This window comes from Arachis hypogaea, chromosome 19 (assembly GCF_003086295.3).
Source record: "Arachis hypogaea cultivar Tifrunner chromosome 19, arahy.Tifrunner.gnm2.J5K5, whole genome shotgun sequence".
NCBI lineage: Eukaryota > Viridiplantae > Streptophyta > Magnoliopsida > Fabales > Fabaceae > Arachis > Arachis hypogaea.
The window spans coordinates 6,613,593-6,635,514 of NC_092054.1; the positions used below are offsets into that span (position 1 = coordinate 6,613,593).

A 21,922-nucleotide genomic window follows, 5' to 3' on the forward strand; every position below is an offset into this window, starting at 1 on the left:
ATTGATTTCAACGATAAATCCAACAAAAAAGATGAACTATCAAGAATTAACTTGTTAAGTAATTCAATGCCATAACAAGTAAAAAAAAAAATCAATTATTAACAACAAATTATAATAAATTAGCAACTAATTAATATTATTAAAAAAATAAAATTATGTCACTTTTTGTTAGTGTCATAATTGATATAATTTCACTTGAAAATGTTTAAACAAAACAGATTGACAGATACTTGATGTTATTAGTCTAAGTTAAATACGTAAATTATACATGTGGAGATATATTTTTAGTTCTATATAGTAGACCTTAAAAAATGGTATATATTAATTATTAAGTGAGTTGAAGAGAAGAGAAAAAAAAAAAAAAAAAAAAAAAGAGAGAAAAAAAAAAAAAAAAAAAAAAAAAAGAAGTAGTTAATTTTTTATAACTCAAACAGCATAATCTCTATTAAAGTGCTCTGTTAGGGTTTCTTAGTGCTCTGTTAGGGTTTCTTAACGGAGTTTCTAGTGCCGTCAAGGCTACATTGTCAAGATCAATTAAATCTCAATACAAGTCTACGTAATCTGCATGGCTGAGACAACGAGGGATGAAGATCGGATCGAGGAAGACAACCTGAAAGGAGGTAGGAATGTGATTCTACTAGAAGAGGCAGACATATCAAAAGGTATTAACGCTTGCTCCAATAGTCTCTATGGCAGACTCTTTGCTTCCAAAACCTTCTCAATTGGAACCATGGGGAATGCTTTAAAGGCTATATGGGGAAACCCGGAAGGATTTAGCGTGAGTGACAAAGGGGATAATTCCTTCCAATTCTTTTTTAATAAAGAAGTGGATGTCTTGCGTGTTGAACGTGGTTCTCCATGGCTATTCAAAGATTATGTGCTCCATGTCAAGAGATGGAAGGAAGATCAGATCTGTGATGAAGAGATTATTTCCAATTTTCCAGTTTGGGTTCAATTTTGGGGTTTGCCAGAATCGTTTAAAACCCTCGAAGTTGGACGTAAATTGGGAGAGAATCTGGGCACAGTGTTGGAGGTAGGTAAATTTCAGATGCGAGGCAGAGAAACTAGGATTGTGAAAGCCAAAATCAATATCGATGCTACCAGGCAAGTGAGAGATCAGTTAATAGTGGCAGGACCTAATAAAAAGGAGGTAGAAGTGGCACTGCGCTATGAGAAACTTGGAAAGTTCTGTACCTATTGCGCAAAATTGGGGCACGAGGTGAAAAACTGCCATGATCTGCTGAAGGACACAGAGAGTGAGATGGTAAAAGAGGATGACATTGGCGAATGGGTTAAAGCTAGCCAAGTGGGAACGCGAATCTACTCTGAAGGAGAAAGAACATTCAACAACTCAACCCAAAACCAGAATAAGGCCACTCAACGTAAGAAAAAACCGGTCTTAAACTGCTTATTGGAAGAATTTGCAGGGATGTCAATGCAAGAAGGGAAACAAAGTTTGAAACCACAAGACACTGGTAACAGGGCAGCACCTGAGTCACCTCAATCAGCCAATTCTAGAACAGAATGCATGGAGGTTATCATAGCTGGTCAGTCCAATACCAAGGAGGATGAAGGGCAGCTTATGCAATTCGCTATTGGGGAGTGTCTCACCACAGAAAAAGGCAGGAAGTGGAAAAGGTTAGCAAGACAAGGTGCTGCAGAGTCAGATACTAAAAGTGAACCCAAAAAAAGGTTGATGAGTGGTATAGCTGAAGTAACTACAAAGAAAGCAAGAACAGAGGATGAAAATGCAGTTGAACAGATGGTGGAGGGTGCCAGCCTACAAATGGCACCCAAGGCGCCATGAGAACTATAGTTTGGAATTGTCGGGGTTTGGGGAGACCCCTGACAATTCACACCTTAAAAGGGATCTGTAAATCCCACTCCCCCGAGATTGTGTTTATAAGTGAAACAAAGAACCAATCTCGACAGGTGGAAGCAAAACTTCGGGTATGCGGCTACGAAAACTGGCATATTGTTAACCCGGCAGGAGTGGCAGGAGGACTTGTGCTAGCTTGGAAGGACAGCATCAGTGTTCAAATTATTAGCAGTGGAGAATTTTTTGTGGCAGCCGAAATTAAGGAAGTCGGAAGCAGTGAGGTATGGGCGTTCATTGGTGTCCATTTGAGTTGTTCAGAACAAATTCGATCCTTACAGTTTGAGGAGCTTATAACAATGAGCCAACACATGGAAGGAAAAGTGGTAATAGCAGGCGATTTTAATGCTATAACAAGCCAAGCGGAAAAGGAGGGTGGAGGCCAAAAATCAGCAACCACCATTGCAACATTCACTAATTTTATTGACAGTAACGAATTGGTGGATATTGGAATGGTGGGGCACCCCTTCACGTGGACAAATCGAAGACAAGGAGAGGATTTGGTGAAGGAGAGGCTTGACCGCTATTTAGTTGGGATGGAATGGAAGTTGAAGTTTCCGAATGCAGTGGTGCACAGGCTCACAGAGTCAGGCTCGGATCATGCTCCAATTTTGATGGAAACCGAACCTCAATCCTGGCATAGTAAAAGGCGGTTTAAATACCAGGAACGTTGGTGTGGAGAAGAGGATGTCAAGAGAATTGTCAGTGAAGTGTGGAGAATGGAAGTTGTAGGCTCGGCTATGTTCTCCTTGGCCCAAAAGTTGAAAGTTTGTAGACATAGACTGGTTCAATGGCAGAAAACTCACAAAACAAACTCCCGGAAAGAAATTGAGGACCTTCAAGCTAAACTAGAGGAGTTGCGGGTGGCTGGAATCAATGGGGGAGAGGAGGTTACCAGTTTGGAAGAGAAGTTGGAGCTGGCATATTTGAAAGAAGAGAGCTATTGGCGAGAAAAATCTAGAATCAAGTGGCTAAAAGAAGGAGATCAGAACACTAGATTCTTTCACCAGAAATTTCAATCAAGGATGCGAAGGAACAGAATTTGGAGATTAGTGGGGAGGGACAATGAGATTGCATCGAAACCGGAGGATATTGCAAAGGTAGCTGAGGACTACTTTTGCGATATTTTTACTTCTTCTTGTTCGGCTGATCCGAATCCATACTTAGAGGATTTGGAGTCTAAGGTTACAGCTTCCATGAACCGTAGGCTCCAAAGGCCAGTAACTATGGACGAGGTCAAAAGAGCTACATTTAGTGTTCATGCTCAGAGTGCTCCTGGTGATGACGGGTTTACAGCTAAGTTTTTTCACTTTTTCTGGGATATAGTTGGAGGTGACGTTTTTAAGGCAGTGAGAAGTTTCTTTCACAGTGGCAGAATTTTAAAAAGCTTCAATCATACTCAAATTTGTTTGATTCCAAAGGTGCCAGATGCCAGTGACATGACTCAGGTACGACCGATCAGTTTGTCTTCAGTTATGTATAAAATTATTTCTAAAGTTATGGTGCACCGATTACAAGGTATTATGAATAAAATTATAAGTCCAAATCAGAGTGCGTTTCTCAAAGGAAGACTCATTTCAGATAATATTCTAATTGCCCACGAATGTATGCACTATTTGAAAAATAAGAGAAGTGGGGCAGAGCATGAGATGGCTATTAAACTAGACATGAGCAAGGCTTATGATAGGGTTGAATGGCATTTTTTATGGTATATTATGGATAAGCTGGGGTTTGATGCTAAATGGATTAACTGGACTAAGGAATTGGTAACGACTGTTTCTTACTCTGTTGTTGTGGAAGGTCAACCATTTGGCTATTTTAGGCCAAATAGGGGCATCCGACAGGGTGACCCCCTATCTCCATATCTCTTTCTTTTTGTGCAGAAGGACTTTCCTTCTTGCTACACAAGGCAGAGCAAAACAGATTAATTCAAGGAGTTCAAGTTAATCGGAGATGCCAAACAATTAATCACCTTTTGTTTGCTGATGATTCAATCCTTTTTTGCAAGAGCGCACCTAATACAAGCCAAAGCATTCTAGAATTGCTAGAGACCTATGAGGGTTTTAGTGGGCAAAAAGTCAATTTGAATAAGTCGGCTATCTTTTTCAGTCACAACACTCCTCAGAACACAAGACTAGCAGTTGCTCAGACACTAAATATTGAACATATCGGAGCACAAGACAAATACCTGGGACTACCATCTATAGTTCAAAAATCAAAGAAAGCAACCTTCGGAGCTATCAAGGATAAAGTTCAGAAGAGGATTATGGGTTGGAAAAGAAGTATATTGTCATCAGGTGGCAGGCACACGCTATTGAGAGCGGTGGGGGAGGCGATTCCTATTTATACACTCTCTTGTTTTAAGCTCCCGGACACGCTGTTGACTGAGATTCATAGCATGCTCTCACAATTTTGGTGGGGTCAAAAAGGCGCAGAACGAAGAATGGTTTGGATTAAATGGGACACAATGACGAGACCAAAGAAAGATGGAGGGCTGGGGATCAAGGATCTAAGGGCGCAAAATTTGGCTTTATTGGGCAAGCAATGTTGGCGTCTAATGAAATACCCTAATTCTACTATATCAAGAATGCTCAAAGCTAAATATTTCAGATATACAGATTTCCTACATGCAGAGATAGGAAGCGTACCGTCGTGGGGTTGGAGAAGTGTTCTTGAAGGGCGCAAGGTGATCGAGAAAGGCTTGTTATGGAAAATAGGCTCTGGCACTAATGTTCGCATCTTCCATGACCCCTGGCTCCCACCACCAGTGCCCCTTAATGTCCCTCAAAATGCACTCACAATCCCGCCAAATATGCAAGTGTATTACGTTAGTGCGTTACTAAATCCTGATAGAAGTTGGAATAAAAATCTGATTGAGTCGATTTTTTCAGTTGATATATGCAATAAAATTTTTTCAATCAAACCAACAGAGGAAGAGGATGAAGTTAATTGGTGCTGGACAAAATCTGGTATATATGAAGTTGGGTCAGGATACAAAATTGCTTATGGATTCTTTCATTCTCCTACTTCATTGAGGTCTCAGAACATACACAACAGAGTCTGGAATAGCATTTGGGAGTTGAAATTACCACATAAAATTAAGATTTTTCTATGGAAAAGTCTTCATGAAAAGCTTCCGGTGTTGCAACAAGTTCACAGCCGGTTCGCATCCACTCCTGCCACTTGTCCAAGATGCATGTTGAAGGCTGAATCAATTTCTCATGCTTTGTTCCAATGCCCCCTGTCTTCAATAATATGGAGCCTAAGCTTAATAACCCCTGACCTATGGATGAGAGAAGAAGAAACTTTTTTCAATTGGTGGCAACGAGTCTTATCCTGGGCAGTGGCTCAATTCGACGGTAGACAAAAGACCCTCCTCATAGTGGCGTTGTGTTGGAGCACTTGGAAAGCGAGAAATCGATGTGTTTTTGAGAAGGTAATAAGCCCAGCACCAGAGATAGTGAAAGAAGCTAGCAATTTAGTGCGTGAACTCGTGAACCATACCTGATAGATGCTACTTTTTCTTTACTCTTACTTTACTCTTCTTTAAGCTCTTAGTCTTTCAGTCACAGCTGATGATAAATGGGAATACCCAATTCTTTTGTACTTCCTTATGGAAACTCTTTTATTTTATATTAATAAAATAATATTTATCTTTGGAAAAAAAAAAAAAAAAAAGAAGAGAAAAAAAGAAAACTATAGAAAATGAAGGTGTTGAGAGAAGAGAGGGTGTGTGTCGAAGAGCAGCAAGTGATGAGAAAAAATAAAGTTAAAAAAAGTAATTAGATTATAAGGATATTTTAGGCATTTTAAATTTTAAGTGAAATTCAATGAAATGAAATTTCAAATTAGACCTATTTGAATTGGAATTAATTTTAGAAAAAAAATAGAATTAAATTGAATTCTATCTAAACTAATTTAATTATTTTTGTTTTAAACACGAGAAAGAAATTGAACTCTAGAAGGTTTTCAAATACCCTGTAAAAAGATTCCGTCGTTGATAAAAAGGTATATAAAAAATATTATCGATAAGAGCTAATAAATAATTTGAAAATGCAACAAAATTAATCAATAATTATTGTATTTTTTATAAGTGACAAAATAAACATTTTTATATAACAAATGACTTATCCATTTAATTTGAATTTTTGTGCTGACATTTAAATAAATATTTTAAAAGTGCAAACAAATCGAAACAAAATATGGTCTCTAGATTTTTCTTTTTTATTTTTCAAAAAATATGATAATTCACAATAAAAAACTTTTTAAAAAAAATCACTTGACATAAATTACCAAATTTTAAGGATAATAATATTTTATTTTTTAAAATAATAATTGAAAAATTTTATATCAAAATATGATTTCTATTTTTTGTTTAAATATATATTTTATATCTAATTCCTTTTATCGCGTCCTTAAATCTTTTAAAGATTTATTTGTTGTCAAGTATATAAACTTTTGAATACCATTTTAATAATTTACTCTACTAATTTACTATGGTGAGCTGGTGATCACTTATTTTTCAATTTATTAAGAAGAGATATAAAAATATCATCCTTAGGAAAAGCATGAAAAAAAGGGAAAGAATTTGAAAATGTTATAATATGAATGCTCATAATTTAATGATTCATGACCTTCGTTAATCATTCAAATTCATCTTGGGTGGCTTAAATTTTCAAAGGTAGGTGGTTTAAAACTTTAAATTTTTAAAGGTGGACTAAACATTAGTAATGTTGAAGATAGGTTCACAAGCCCTAAGACACGACGGAAAAGAAAAACTGAAAAACAAAAGCAAACATATATTTGTGCTGTGGTAAACAATATATGTGCATATAACAGTTAATATATTATTGAGTATAATATAGAATTTAAATTATAATAAAATACATATATTAAAGAATATTAATATTAAAATTTTTAAATTTTATTTTTCTATTTCATAATTATTCTATCTTCTCTATTTATTTATTTTACAATAGAAAATACATCAAAATAATTCTCAAAAATATATATAAAGAGTTTTATACCTACATTGAATCATTTATTATCGTATTAAAAAAGATCAATTATTTTCTGCATACAAACATTTTACTTATACAAGTCATACAGGTCTATATATTCTATTGCACATCAGATGTGCCTCTTCTAGTACATCAATTTTACGCGCCTCATAATTTAACAGATTTTTCAATCAACGCGCTTATCTTTCGTTATCGTCATTACCAACACCACCTCCTCTTCCTCCTTTTTTTTTCATGGGAATTTCTTTCCCTCCTTCCTTTTCCTCATTCTCCTTCTTATTTTATTGTTGAAAATAATGAATAATTCAAGTTTAGATTATCAATTGAACCAAAACAAAATTGATTATTGTTTCGAATCCAATCAAGTAGTTGTGGTGTGGTTCGATTCTAGTTAATTTTTTCGTTAGTAGTTTATGATTCTATAGGTGAATAATATTTCATCGTTGATAGTTTGAATTGAATGTAATGTAAAAGTTCTGCATTGAAGAAAATATTTTTCTGTATTCGCAGTAAATTTGGGTGTAACACGAAGATATTTGGGTATATTCTTTAAGAATTTTCGGTGTATGTGTGCTGATAAATTCTGCATAATTAAAAACTCTTCTTCTCTATCCTCCTCATTTTCTGCTGCTTCTTCTTCTTCTTTTTTTTTATCATCATCATCATTTTCCTTTTTTTATTATTCATCATTTTTTTCTTATTTTATCTTCTTAAGTTTCTTCTTGTTTAACTTTTTTAACAAGAATAAAAATAAACAAATCAAAAAAAAAAAAAGAAGAAACACATAATGGAACAAAATTACTTGGAAGAAGATGAACTTACATTCGTTTAACTAAAAAAAAAAGAAAAAATGTAGCATTAGAGAAAACATTTTTCTATATTTGCAACAAATTTGGGCATAATACGGAGATATTTAGGTGTATTGTTTACAAATTTTCGGTATTTGTGTGCTAATAAGTTCTACATAATTCAAAATTCTTCATCTTCCTTATTCTCATCTTCTGCTGCTTCTTCTTCTTTTTTCCATCACCATCTTCTTCTTTTTTTCTTATTCAACTTTTCCTTTTTGTTTTACATTTTCAAGTTTCTTCTTGTTTTACCCTCTTATCAATACCTCCTCCTCTTTTTTCTCCTTTTTTTTATTGAAATTTCTTTTCCTCCTTGTTTTTCCTCCTTCTCCTCCGTCATCAGCTATCTCATTGTTGAAAATAACGAATAATTCAAGTTCAGATTGTCAATTGAATCAGAACAAAATTGATTATTTTGAATCCAATTAAGTGGCTGAGGTGTGGTTCAATTCTAGTTAATATTTTCGTTAGTAGTTTATGATTCTGTAGGTGAATAATGTTGTTTTTATTTGTGAAAATTTTTGTTCATCGTTGATGGTTTGAATTAAATGTAATGTAAAAGTTCTGCATTAAAGAAAATATTTTTCTGTATTTGGGTGTAACGCGAAGATGTTTGGGTGTAACGCGAAGATGTTTGGGTGTATTATTTAAGAATTTTTGGTATATGTGTGCTAATAAATTCTGCATAATTCAAAACTCTTATTCTCCCTCCTCCTCATCTTCTGCTGCTTCTTCTTCTTCTTTTTTTCATCATCATCATCATCATCATCTTTTTTTTATTCATCTTTTTTTCTTGTTTTATCTTCTCACGTTTCTTCTTGTTTTACTCTTTTAATAAGAATAAAAACAAAAAAAAAATCAAACAAAGAAAAAGAAAAAAACACATAGTGGTACAAATTTACTTAGAAGGTGATGAACTTACATTTGTTCAACTAAAAGAAAGAAATGAGAAAAAAAAAGAACAAAAAAAAATGCAGCATTAGAGGAAATAATTGTTTGTATTACAGCAAATTTGGGTGTAACACGAAGATATTTGGGTGTAACACGAAAATATTTGGGTGTATTGTTTAAAAATTTTCGGTATATGTGTGCTGATAAGTTCTGCATAATTTAAAACTCTTCCTCTTCCTCCTCCTCCTCATCTTCTGCTGTTTCTTCTTCTTCATCTTCTTATTTCATATTCTCATAATTCTTCTTGGGAGGAAAAAATCAAACAAAGAAAAAAAATACATAATGTTGTAAAATCAATAGAAAGAGAAGGAGGAAAAAAATGTAGCAACAACAACAGTAATAAAAAAACGACGATGAAGATGAAACACGCGAAGTAAAAAGAGGAGAAACGCAAAGAAGAAGGAGGATGAGGAAGAGGAGAAGAAAAAACGCGAAGCGCGCTATGGAAACATTTGAGTAGCACGTGTTAACACGCTTGTATGAGTGAGCGTCTTTTTTGTAGGTTTGGCCCAACTTGTATGACTTGTAAACCAAAATAACTTCTATGTGTAGTACTTCAAAAAAAATAATAATTTTTAAAGTTATTATTAAAAAATTTATTCAAATAATTGAATCTCATTAGATGACAAACATATCAAAAAATAAAGTATTTTTTTCTTAATATTTACAATTCTTTTTAAAAATATTTCTAACATTTAGTTGTATTTAATTTTATTTTTAATATTTTTTATTTGTATCAAAATTATGTCTGGATGTTTATTTATATAAAATATTAAATAAAATATTAAAAAATTATAAAAATAGTTTTTATACAAATTGAAAACATTAAAAATAAAATTAAATAAACCAAAAACATTAGAAATAAAATTAAATGAAATTAAATGTTAGAGAATATTTTAAAAAAATCACAAATATTAAAGATAAAAAATATACTTTATTTTATATCAAAATAAATCTTACATTAATAAATTAAAAAGACAAAATACAAAGACTATAACCATAATTTAAGAACCAGTGTGACTATTTTACAATTGATGATAATTACAGATAGTCTAGTAAGCAATTATACAAGATAAATATTAAAATAAGTCTAATTTTTCAACTTACTCTCACTTTTCCTATATTTTCTTTATTTTAAAAAAAAAAACCTCTTAAACTAGTCACAAAATAAAGGGTATAATATAAGAAAAAGTATTAAAAAAATTAATTCACCGATTTAATTATTTTTATTTTTAAAATAAAAATATCAAAACTTGTATCTTTTCAATGTTTTTGAAAAAAACTTTTATTCTAAATTTTATTTTTTAATTATTAAAAAATAGATTGATAAATTAAAAATTTAAATAATTATTCATAATATAATCTCTTACAGGTCTTTTTTTAAAAATAATATTTCTCAATTCAACTGATTAAAAATTAATCCGTCCTAAAATCAGAATTCTATTTAAGAATTTGTAATTAGTTAAGATTCAAACATCTAACACTTAAAAAAAATAAGTAAATACCTATTTTGTCCTTGCTTTTTTTTTTTTTTCGAGAGACAAAACATATTTTAATGATTTAATCACCCGAAACCTCAACCACACTTCTATCTATCTATAAAATTTTACAAATTGACCTCTATTTCGAGTTGATAAACAGTGACCCATTTTATGTATCCGGTGAAATTTGATGTACCATGTCACAGTGACATGTTTTAACACTGACAACTTTTTTTTCTCTGAACGACTTCTATTCACCAATTTTATCTATCCCTCCCTCATTTATCAGTAATATATTTTCAATTTTTACACCTTAAATCATAAAACAAATCATCATAACTCTAACTATTTGCCTATTACATCTGTTTTCACCATTAATTAAAGAAAATAGAAAGAACAAATCAGAAACATGATAGCTAAAGAGAATTAGACTCAGAAGCACGGGCGGAACAGTCGAATAGGACAACTAGCAGTGGCAAAAATAGAAGAGAACACAGGGCGGCAAACGAAATAGACAGAGGAACCAGAGGCAGATTCAAAAGTACGGACGCAAAAGGCAAACTAATTCTCTCTTTTATGATCTCTCTTGAAGGCCAATATGACTATGTGAGTTTGAGCCAAGGGGAGTTGAAAAACAGATAAGGAGAAGAAAAGGAAAGAAGAGAAAGATAGCAGTAACAAGAGCCAAAGGTAGTTAGGTAGTGTTTGGTGGAGAGACAGAGATGGAAAGACTGAGACTGAGAGACATAGACTAAGAGACAGAGATTGAAATAAATTTCAGTATTCTGTTTGGTGTAAAATGGGAGACAGAAATTGAAACAAGAATGAAACTCTAATTTAATTTGCACAAAGAGTAAAATTAGAATTAATTAATTAAAATGAGGGTATTTTAGATATAAAATGTTATTAAAGTTTCAGTTTTCATCTCTAAAAATTGTAGTCCCTTGTGTCATCACTTTTTGGAAGTACTGAAATACTGAAATGTTAGAGACAAAGACAGAAATTTTAGTACCAATCTCTAAACCAACAAACGTGATACTGAGTTTCAGTCTCTTAGTTTCTGTCTCAGTACCTCAAAACAAATACTTAGGTAGCGTTTGTTTTGAGGTAGGGAGACTGAGACTCAGTATTATGTTTGTTGGTTCAGAGACTGGTATTAAAATTTCTGTCTCTATCCCTAAAATTTCAGTATTTCAGTACTTCCAAAAAGTAGAAACACATGGGACTAAAATTTTTAGAGATAGAGACTGAAATTTTAACAACATTTTATATTTAAAATACCGTTATTTCAATTAATTAATTCTAATTTTACCCTTTGTGCAAATTAAATTAGAGTTTTATTTTTGTTTTAGTTTCTATCTTCCACTTTGCACCAAATAGAATACTAAAATTTATTTCAATCTCTGTCTCTTAGTCTCTGTCTCTCAGTTTTAGTCTTTTCGTCTCTATCTCTCCACCAAACGCTACCTTAGGGTCTTAAGTGTTTGTTTGGGTGCCATTATTTTGCTAAAAAATATATTTTTTCATATAATAGTAAAAGTAAAAGTATTAGAAAAATAAAATTTTTTGAGAAGCTGTAATTTACATTTTTTTTAAAAGATTTTTTTTCTCTCTTAAATAAAAGATGTTTTTCATGTAATAAATAAACAAAAAAGTATTTTTATATTGTTATACCCAAACATAATTGATAGATAAAAAAATCTTTTTGCATGAGATACCCAAACATAAAATTACTTTTACTTTTCCATAAGATCTTTAAAAAAAAAATTCAAAAAAAAATATTTTCTTAAAAGCTCACCTAAACAAGCTCTAAGTTTTGACCAGGGATTTTTAGTCCTTTTAACAAATTAGTATTAACATCTAGCACCTCACTATATACATTAAATGAGCACCCATTTATCAATCGAGAATAGAAGTCAATTTGTATAATTTTATAGATGGATAGGGTTTAATTGAAGTTTTGGGAGATTAAAGTACGTTTTTATGCTTGTTTGGACGTTATTAAATTGATAAAAAAAAATATTTTTATTTTTAATGTGTTTAGCAAATTTTTAATAGAAAAAATAAAAATATTAAAAAATATATTTTTTTTGAGAAGTTATAATTTATATCCTTTTTTAAAAGAATTTTAAAAAAGATATTTTTTACATAATAAATAAATAAAAAAATATTTTTATCTTATTTTATCCAAACATTGATAGATAAAAAGATCTTCTAATATAAAATATCTAAATATAAAATTTCTTTTATTTTTATAAAAAATTATTTTAAAAAAATATTATTTAAAAAAGATTATTTTGATAATAACACTCAAATAAATTCTTTATCTCTAAAAAAAAAATCAAAAACTAAATAAAATATTTATTTTAAAAAATTAATAAATCAATCACTAGACCAAACGGTTAGTTATCTCCCACGGTTTATCTTGAGAGAGTTATCCAACGTTAACAGCAACCCAAACGAGAAGAAGTGGGCCATGCGTTCATCTTCCATCTTCGCCTCAGCTATAAAAACCCACACACGAAACTACAATAATACACCGTCCAAAAAAAAGAAATTACAATAACACGTTTCGTATCGTTTCGTTTTGCCCTTTGTTCAAGCCAACTTCGTTCTCTATTTCTCTGTTCACAAACAAATAAAAGTATAAAACTCTTATTTTCCCTTCTTCCATCACACTTTCCTGCTTTTCGATCCTTCTAGCCACCATGATTCCAGGTCAGAAAAATTCCTTCTCCATGCTTTCGTCTATGCAGTTATTTTTAACAACTATCATCATCATCATTATTATTATTTGTTTTTTTTTTCTTCTTTTTCTTTTTAATTGTTTGCTGTGCGTTTGTAATCGGTGTGATTTAGGGTTTTAGTGTTACCGGGTTTGTGTAGTATACCAAATGGAATGAAAATCTGTGTTCATCGGTGATGTTTTAACTGGATATAGGGATTTGAGCTCGATTTATTTGTTTTTTTGTTTTTTTTTTTTTGGACGAGTTACTGAGTGTCATATATTCGTTGGACTTGGCATCACTGTTTTTTTTTTTAAAATATTTTTTTAATGTTTTTGTGGTTTGTTTATTATTATTGTTTTGTATTCCTTGGTGTATTGTGATTGTGTGAACCTTGGGCTGTGGAGATGTAGCTGCATTTAGCTTCTTTTGAAGTCAATCTGTTTCCTAGGAATAGTGACAGGAAACTATGCTGGCACATTGCACCTGCTGTATAGTTGTTTTTAAAGTATAAAACGCATTGTCTTGCATTTCTTGAAGACTACAGGTTATGAGCCGAAATTGTATTCTGTGGATGACTATGCAGGTCTTGGTTTTTCCATAAGATTTGAAATTCAGTTTACCACTATTATTGATTATTGCTTCATCAATTGTTGTTTTGTCTCCTCACATCATGCTTTACGTATATTTTATTATACTTCTCACTGCCAAAGTAAATATTTGTCTGCAGTTAGTGTAAAATGGCAAAAGGAGCTTTTCAAAGATGTAGAAATTGATACTACCCAGCCTCCTTATGTTTTTAAGTGCCAATTATATGATCTAACTGGGGTACCTCCTGAAAGACAAAAAATTATGGTCAAGGGTGGTCTGTTAAAGGTTAGTATATGAATGTTAGATTGTGACCAAACCAACTGATGCTGAAGCCTGAATATGCTTAATCTTTTTTTGCTTAAGTTGACTTTGAATAGATCTTGTGAAAGTATATCTACTATAAGTTGGAATGGAGTTGTTTTTGAACTCCCTTTTTGTTCCTTTATTTCCTTTTGTAATGCAGGATGATGCTGATTGGTCAACATTAGGAGTGAAAGAGGTTAGTGGTGCTGTAATGTAATTTTTAGTACTATTCAACCATTTTTTATGCTGCTTTTATCTGAAATTAGCTACATGATCTATTTTGGCAGGGACAAAAGTTAATGATGATGGGTACAGCAGATGAAATTATTAAGTCTCCAGAGAAGGGAACTGTTTTTGTTGAAGATCTTCCTGAAGAAGAACAAGTAGTTGCTGTTGTAAGTTTAAGCTGTTTTTGTCTATACTCTATGTTTATGAATGGAGGAATGCTTGTGTTTGTTAATAGTTTAGCTCTAAATCCTCTTAATATCAGCCATTTATAAAACTTAGTGGTGTATCTTCACCCCCACCCCCTAATAGTTAGAAACTATGTGTATTGTTTGCCAATAGCGCCTTCATCTTCAATTTGTTTATGACAATAGTCTCTTTCCCTAACTCCTTTTTTTTTTTTTTAAATTAGCTCCAGGTCAAGTAACTATGATCTTCAATTTTGGAAATAAATGATTGAGCAATATTCTCGTTTCTTTCCACTCATTTTTGTTTTCCTAAGAATGTCAACTATTTCATGGTCTATAAATAATTTTGGTGGAGCCTTGTATTGGATAGTGGTGTAAAAAGTGGTTGCAGATTGCAACTTCTCCTCAGTATTCTGGTTGTATTATGATTTCTTGTTTTGATCATCTTGGACTTTGTGTTATCCCACTTGAGATAATTAGATGAAGATATGTTAATTTTTCTTATGTTCACATCAACATAGATCTTCTTTAATCCTAACATAAATAGTCCGTAGGTCTAATTGCTGGACAGTTGTTCCTTCCCCTCTCCCCCCCCCCTCTTCCCAGTTGCAAAATACAGAGCAATTATGTTTATGGTATGATAAAGTTATATGTAACATCGTATTAGTTGTCCATTTATGCATGATACCACATTTTTCCTTAGATAGTTAAATGTCACTTTTTTGCACTCGAATTTCTTATTAAAATGATACCCGCTTGGATTGATTACCATTGAATGAATGTTTTGGTGTTGTTAATAACCGAGGGTCCAATGTGATGTCACATTTACCCATCTTAAGACCAAATGGTTGTTTTTATATCTATATTCTGTTATTAAACTCGAGTTAACTCTGATAATTAGGTTCTGTAATCGAGTTTACAATTCTAATGTAAACGCTTACAAGCTTCTGATTCCTCATGTAAACTGTTATGAGTTTAGTTTTATGATTCATGCGTTTGATTACCGGACTATTGAGGCCGAGTACTATTGGGTGAGCCTTATTGTCTATGGAACATTGAATTTTATTCTTTTATTTGTTCAAATTTAACTTGTGCTTATTTGAGTCATACACTAGTTTCATTCTTTAATATCTGATTTTTCTTTTCTTTCTTTTCTTTCTTTCCAGGGACATACTGCTGGCCTTTTCAATTTGGGAAATACCTGTTATATGAACTCAACATTACAATGTCTCCATTCTGTGCCAGAGTTGAAGTCAGCTTTGATTCAGTGAGTCCTTTAACATTAGTTGGCAACTTTCTTTCATGCATTTATGGCCTATACCTGAACAATGTATGCAAACTCTCTTGGACTCAGGTACTCACATTCAGGAAGGAACAATGATGTTGACCAGTCTTCTCATCTGTTGACAGTTGCTACCCGTGACTTATTCAATGAGCTTGATAAAAGTGTCAAGCCTGTGGCGCCAATGCAATTTTGGATGGTACATTATCTAACTAGACTGCTGCTATATTTTTTAAGAATCTTTTTTATTTCCATCCTTATATGTTATGATGTCATACGATTTTGGGATGACCTTTTTTCCTTTCTATATTGGAATGTTACAATATCTATGCACAATAGTGCATATTTGAAGTGCTAGTAACACATTGGTTTTGGATAGATATCTTTAGAATTCTGGTTCAAACTTCTGGTTTCAATTCAGTTGAAAGCAATTTGTTTATGATTTTATAATAGTACATTTGAAATTTCATAATATGTATTAGGTTGATTATTGTTGAAATTCTGGTACAAATATTTGGATACTTGTTATTGTGGTACTTTTTTGATGAATTGATTTCTATTCATTTGGTATACATTAGACCTCTTGAAAGAGTAATATTGCTGTTTTTTGTTTCATTATTGTAAGATTTTATAATCACTTACTCTTTGCTTCATGGGAAATAAATTGTGGGATATTCTTGAATTATCCAAAGTAGTGCTTTTTCCATTGAATAGGCATTGAATGAGCCTTTCCTTTAATGGTTGGGAGAAGACTCCGTTAAATATGATTTCTGCGTACTGTCTATCCTTCAGGATGGAAGTCTTTCTGTAGGACCCGTCTTTTATAGTTCCCCATATTTATCACCTCTGCTTATGTTTTGAAATCATTGTTTATCATTTTCCATTTCTTGTGACATTTCATGAGGATAAGTTGCTCTCATTGTGAATTGAAACTCTTTCTTCGTATATTATATGTATTTTAATACCTGGTTATTGTTTTATTCATGTTTCATTATGATTGATGGAAAGTGATTTTGTTCTGATTTGTTAATGCATTTCCAGTTATTGAGGAAGAAGTACCCTCAATTTGGCCAGCTGCATAATGGAGTGTTCATGCAACAGGTTTATATGTAGAATGTCACTTTGTTAATTTAGTTTAGTTTAGTTTTTTAAAATAAATGACTCATGTTATTTTCCATGTCAAACAGGATGCTGAAGAATGTTGGACACAACTTCTATATACACTTTCTCAGTCTCTAAGATCTAATGGATCCAGGTAATTTTGCCCTTGCTTTTCAGTAACTAAATGCAATTGCTGCAATTCTTGTAACCATATTTATTTGTGACGAAGGTCAACTTGTAAAAAATTAGATTTTATCTAGAATCAGAAGTTGTAAAATTGTAAATTGTAGAATTGTGACAGATGGAAAACATGAATAATAAATGAACAAAATATTACATTTTTATACAAGATATCATAAATAATCACGTTTGACATGATTCAACTTGAAATAAAATGCACAATTCTTCATTAATAATTCCATTGTCACATAGCTTTCAACACAGGTAATAAAACAGAAATATATAATTATCCAACAAATTATCACTTAAAAATAAGGAGTTAGGAGTGATAATATAATATATTTTTGAGGAGAAGGATGGTATGAACAGAACATAGCACAGCCGAGGAACGAAGGCGCAGAGCATAAGAAAGACTACAGCAATTGCACAAATAATGGTGGCGATTGTGCTGCTACCAAAGAAGATATAGTCATGTAGAAAAGAGAATACTTGCAACCCTGCAACCAACGGGGAGAGATAGGAGAAGAGAGTTCCCTTGTTAATAATACTGTTTCTTCCCCAAAGAAGTTTTATATTAGTATATGTACTATTGAGGCTCTATTTTTGTTTTCAAATCCTTGCCCTTCTGTCTTATAAATGAACTCTGGTCCTACTAGCTTAAAAAAGTTATGTGCTACATGTTTAAAAGAAGTCTTCATTTGTATGTTACTTGTTTGTTTTCCATGCACCTATTTCTTTCATGAATACTCTACTTCTATTTACATGTTATCTTTTCTCAGTGAAAATGCTGATGCTGTGAAGGCTCTTTTTGGCATAGAACTTATTAGCAGGTATACATAGACCTTATTGTGGAATGGTTGGCCTCTAATGTTCTATAGTAATCGTATTCGTAATGTATTGTGAGATTATTTTTTTTTACCTCTTATTAGGATTCATTGCCAAGAGAGTAACGAAGAAAGCTCAGAAACAGAATCTGTTTATTCACTTAAATGCCACATATCTCAGGAGGTGAACCATTTGCATGAAGGAATAAAACAAGTAAGGGTTATTTAATAAATTGCAGGAATGAGGCCTCTGTTTTTCCATAGACAATCCTGTTCATATTTTTAACTAAAGAATGTATTTTCACCTTGCAAGTCTGTGCCCTCTTTTTATGCTCAACTTGTTCTGTCAGCCATGATAGTGTTCTTGATCTGTTTATCTCTTCTCTCCGATTTCCTTGGAGCCTCTTTCTTGCTTAAAGCTACTGCTGATAATTTTGTTTTTGATTATTAAGCTGAATACTATTTCATTGGTTAAAGTGCAAATATACAGGGGGTTTCTGAAAATTACATTAAATTCAAGATATTATTTTTCTATGGTTCTGTTCAATCTTTACTGCTGTTGGCCTGTTGCTGTTCATCCATGATTTTTGCTTATTATGCCAAACAAGTAACTTCAAATGTAGACATTCATGCCAAAATTAAGAGTACACTTCCACCAAGAGATTTCTAGTAAAAAAATATTTCTTGGTCATGAATAACCCAAACAATGATTGTGATGTCGACTGATTAGAATTAGAAATGCTATAGTTAGAACAACATAATTCGTGTGTACAAATTTTAAACTGTTTGAATGTAGTGGATTCTACGCAATTTTTCTTTATGATGAATGATTCCTCTATTTGTTAACCCAGCTGACTTATGCAGGGATTAAAATCAGAATTGGAGAAAGCTTCCCCTGCTTTGGGCCGTAGTGCTAACTACTTGAAGGAATCACGCATCAATGCCTTGCCAAGGTTGGCATTCAGTTTTGGATATATTTCTTACATTTTGGCTTTTGTTTACTTTAGTCTACATTTTAATGTAGCATAATTTAGCCTCCATTGTATTAGGGTGTAGTTGTATTTTCCCTTGGTATACGATAGTGCATCTCGTGGTTGAGCTTCATTTCTTCATTGCTAATTGCTTAAGGGGGGCAAATCTGAGATCAATTTCAACTCTTTCTTTTTGAAGGTATTTGACAGTTCAGTTTGTCCGTTTTTTCTGGAAGAGAGAGTCCAACCAAAAGGCCAAGATTTTGCGGGTATAGCTCACTATCTTTCCCTTTTTGTGTACTTATGGATAGAGCTGGTGCTGGTTTGATATTGTTAATTAATTTACATTATATTTGTGAATGTGCTTGGCTATCTCAGAAAGTGGATTATCCTTTGGAGTTGGATGTTTATGACTTTTGTTCTGATGATCTTCGCAAAAAGTTGGAAGCCCCAAGAAAGGTTTACACACTGTTTTTTCATTTGAAAATTCTGGTTGTTCTGGTATTTGCTTTACGAAAATGTGTGGTCTATGTTCTCACTCTGGGCATTTTACTTTAGCTCCTAAGAGATGAGGAAGGAAAAAAGCTTGGTCTGAAAGGCAGTGAGAAAAGCTCAGTTCAAAAGGATAACGATGAAAAAATGGCAGATGCAGAGGTGAGGAAACTTAGACTCCCATTCCATACCATATGACACACATACCTTGTTGTGCATAAGTAGCTACAAGCCATATACTTCATTTGTTTCATTGATTCAGGGATCTTCAAATGGAGGAGGCGAGCCATCTGTAGCTCCAATGGAAGAGGGTAAAATTGACCACATTCCTCTTTCTGCTATCTTCTTCCTTTCCTTTTTGTTTATTTTTCCCTGTTATCAATCCTCTATCTGCTTCTGACACTCATTGTCTGTGTCCATAGGTGAAAAAGCTACGCAGATGACTGGAATATATGATTTGGTTGCCGTATTGACCCACAAGGGTAGAAGTGCTGATTCGGGACATTATGTTGGTTGGGTCAAGCAAGAAAATGGTGTGGATCTTGGATAACACATTATGTTCTTGATTTTTTTTTTCCTCCATGTCTTTTCAAAGTAACTTAATAGTTATTTTGTTGTTTGTAGGGAAGTGGATAGAGTTTGATGATGACAACCCCAAACCCAGAATAGAAGACGACATCACTAGACTATCTGGAGGAGGTGAGAATATGCAGAATTAATGTGTGGATATGGATAATATGAAAAAATTATCTATCATCCCCTTTTACAATTGAGCCTATCATACCAAGTAAAAAACGAATTTGCATGAGTTCCTCTTTCTTTTTCTTCCTTCACCGGCTTAGCTCAATCATTATAGTTTAATCCATCCTTTTCTTCTCGTTATTATTTGTGGGTGAGATAATAGATTAATAATAAATTGTTATATGATGTTTGTCTCTAGGTGATTGGCACATGGCTTACATAATCATGTACAAGGCTCGTGTTGTATCTGTTTAATTGTTCGGAGAAAGAGTCCATTTCCTGTCTTTTGTGAGATTCAAGGATTGGTGTAAAAGGATGGTATACGGTTGTTTATATTTAAGATTCAAGGATTGTGTAAAAGAATGGTCTGTTCTTTGCTTGTATTTTACCCATGAGGTTGATATTAGTTAGTATTTTTTACTTGTTTGAATTAGGCATTGTATTTTTAATTATTTATTTTTAAAATGGATATATAAGGATTTGAACCGAAATTTTGTTGGTGACTGTTCTCCTTTAACTCCTGAGAGCTCTGATAGATCGAAGTTATATCTCTAGGACAAGCATGTTTGCATCTCTATTTTTTTTTTGGCCCTTCCAGTCAAGGTCACCATTTCATATCATAAACAAGGTGTATAGAATCATCAACATTATGATGTATCAAAGTCGGTTGTCAGGCTTGGGTTTTGAAGGGTTTGACTTGGTTTGGTGTTTTGTTTGCCGCCGGCGGAAGTGGGGAAGAGGGAGAGTACATTAATGACAAACTTGATTGCTAGCTACCACTCTTCTATATTGCATCACTATCTGATACTAATAGTGGTAGGTTAACAAGAAACAAAATCATACATTTAGAATTCTTTTCTTTTTTATTCTATAGAATCCATGGCAAAAGGGAAGGGGTGTGTCTGTAAGGGTATAACTTGACAAAAAAGAAAAACTAAGGGGAATATAAATTAGAGAATAAGATAATTCATAATTGCCAATGATCAATTTTCTAGTGAGAAATTTGTCGTTTTTAGCAAAGTATCTGGTTTGTTTTCCTTGTTTTTAGGTGCATTCTTTGCTTGCTCAGCCCGGCTTCTCACTATACCATTGTCCAAACATTCTTTACAAAACCAAAATTTATCGGATAGTCATGTTGAAGACTGTGAAAGGAATCAATTTAATTCGACTTGATCTTAGTTTCCCTAGGCATTTCGGGTTGAACACTTGAACCTCACTCTCCAATTCACTGAAGCATAGCCTACTTTTGGCATTTGGACAAGTTAATAACTTAAAAACTTAACACTATATTTGGTTGGAGGGAAAATGAGTGGAAAGAAAATAGATGGAAAGAAAATGAATAAAAAATGATATTTTTCTTTGTTTGGTTATCAAAGAAAATAAGAAGGAAAGAAAATTCTTGTGTAGGTAGGGGTGTCCATGGATCGGATCCGATCTGCATATCCGCGGTGTTTATCCGAATCCGATCCGAAAATTGCGGATATGGATCCGATCCGCAAGGCTTTTGGATCGGATCGGATCGGATCCACACACTAATCGGATCGGATTGCGGATTTTGTGTTGATATCCGCATATCCGATCCGCATATCCGCGTATCCGCAAAATTAAAGAAATAAATAAGTAAATATTCTTTTTATGTTTTATTTCAATTAATAATTATCATATATGTTATATTATTTTAATTTATTATTTAAGAAAAGTATGTTTAATATTATTTTAAAAGTAAACATATTTAAAAGAATAGAAAAAATGAATTTTATTGATATTTTTTAATAAAAATAAGCTTTTAAAAATATTTTTGTGTTTTGCGGATATATCCGATATCCGATCCGATCCGACCTTAAAAGCTGCGGATATTGGATCCGATCCGATCCGATAATTTTAATGCGGATCGGATCGAATTTTTGGCCATATCCGATCCGATCCAATCCGCGGACACCCCTATGTGTAGGTTTCACAAAAAAAAATTTCTTTCCATCATAAGCAAGAAAACAAAAAAGAAATTGTCATATTTTTTACATTTTCAATACTACCCTTAGTTATATTATTATTAACAATTATTAATATAAATTTAGTTTTAATATATTATTATAATAGAATTTTATATTTAAATATTATATG

General features: G+C 32.6%; 2 protein-coding genes across 3 annotated transcripts; both read left to right on the top strand.

The window, feature by feature from the left end:
• The first annotated feature begins 1,803 nt into the window (after nt 1-1,803).
• LOC112777779 (uncharacterized) lies at nt 1,804-5,384 on the top strand. The gene is made up of 2 exons (XM_025822169.1): nt 1,804-3,324; nt 3,885-5,384. Exons 1-2 carry the CDS (start codon nt 1,804-1,806, stop codon nt 5,382-5,384), a joined length of 3,021 nt encoding a protein of 1,006 aa, XP_025677954.1.
• Nucleotides 5,385-12,613: 7,229 nt separating this feature from the next.
• Nucleotides 12,614-20,292, top strand: LOC112776319 (ubiquitin carboxyl-terminal hydrolase 6). Of its 2 annotated transcripts, XM_025820434.3 has the most exons (18): nt 12,614-12,895; nt 13,634-13,779; nt 13,958-13,993; nt 14,085-14,192; nt 15,377-15,477; nt 15,565-15,691; nt 16,534-16,593; nt 16,680-16,747; nt 17,553-17,603; nt 17,703-17,811; nt 18,462-18,550; nt 18,768-18,837; nt 18,947-19,027; nt 19,127-19,222; nt 19,323-19,371; nt 19,483-19,593; nt 19,685-19,759; nt 20,001-20,292. In XM_025820434.3, the coding sequence occupies exons 1-18, from the start codon at nt 12,886-12,888 to the stop codon at nt 20,054-20,056; spliced, it is 1,443 nt and encodes a 480-aa protein (XP_025676219.1). In that variant the 5' UTR covers nt 12,614-12,885; the 3' UTR covers nt 20,057-20,292. The 2 variants fall into 2 exon arrangements, with proteins under 2 accessions (XP_025676219.1, XP_072084202.1); XM_072228101.1 differs by lacking the exon at nt 13,958-13,993 and having other exon boundaries at nt 12,778-12,895; nt 13,634-13,801; nt 14,064-14,192.
• The last annotated feature ends 1,630 nt before the right edge of the window (nt 20,293-21,922 follow it).

Bases quoted from the DNA above. Each gene is read 5' to 3' on its own strand.
- LOC112777779 (XM_025822169.1), top strand. From the start codon at position 1,804: ATGAGAACTATAGTTTGGAATTGTCGGGGTTTGGGGAGACCCCTGACA. The intron at 3,325-3,884 runs GTACGACCGATC...CTTTTTTGCAAG, and splicing joins ATGCCAGTGACATGACTCAG to AGCGCACCTAATACAAGCCA.
- LOC112776319 (XM_025820434.3), top strand. The intron at 13,780-13,957 runs GTTAGTATATGA...TTTGTAATGCAG, and splicing joins TCAAGGGTGGTCTGTTAAAG to GATGATGCTGATTGGTCAAC. The intron at 13,994-14,084 runs GTTAGTGGTGCT...CTATTTTGGCAG, and splicing joins CAACATTAGGAGTGAAAGAG to GGACAAAAGTTAATGATGAT.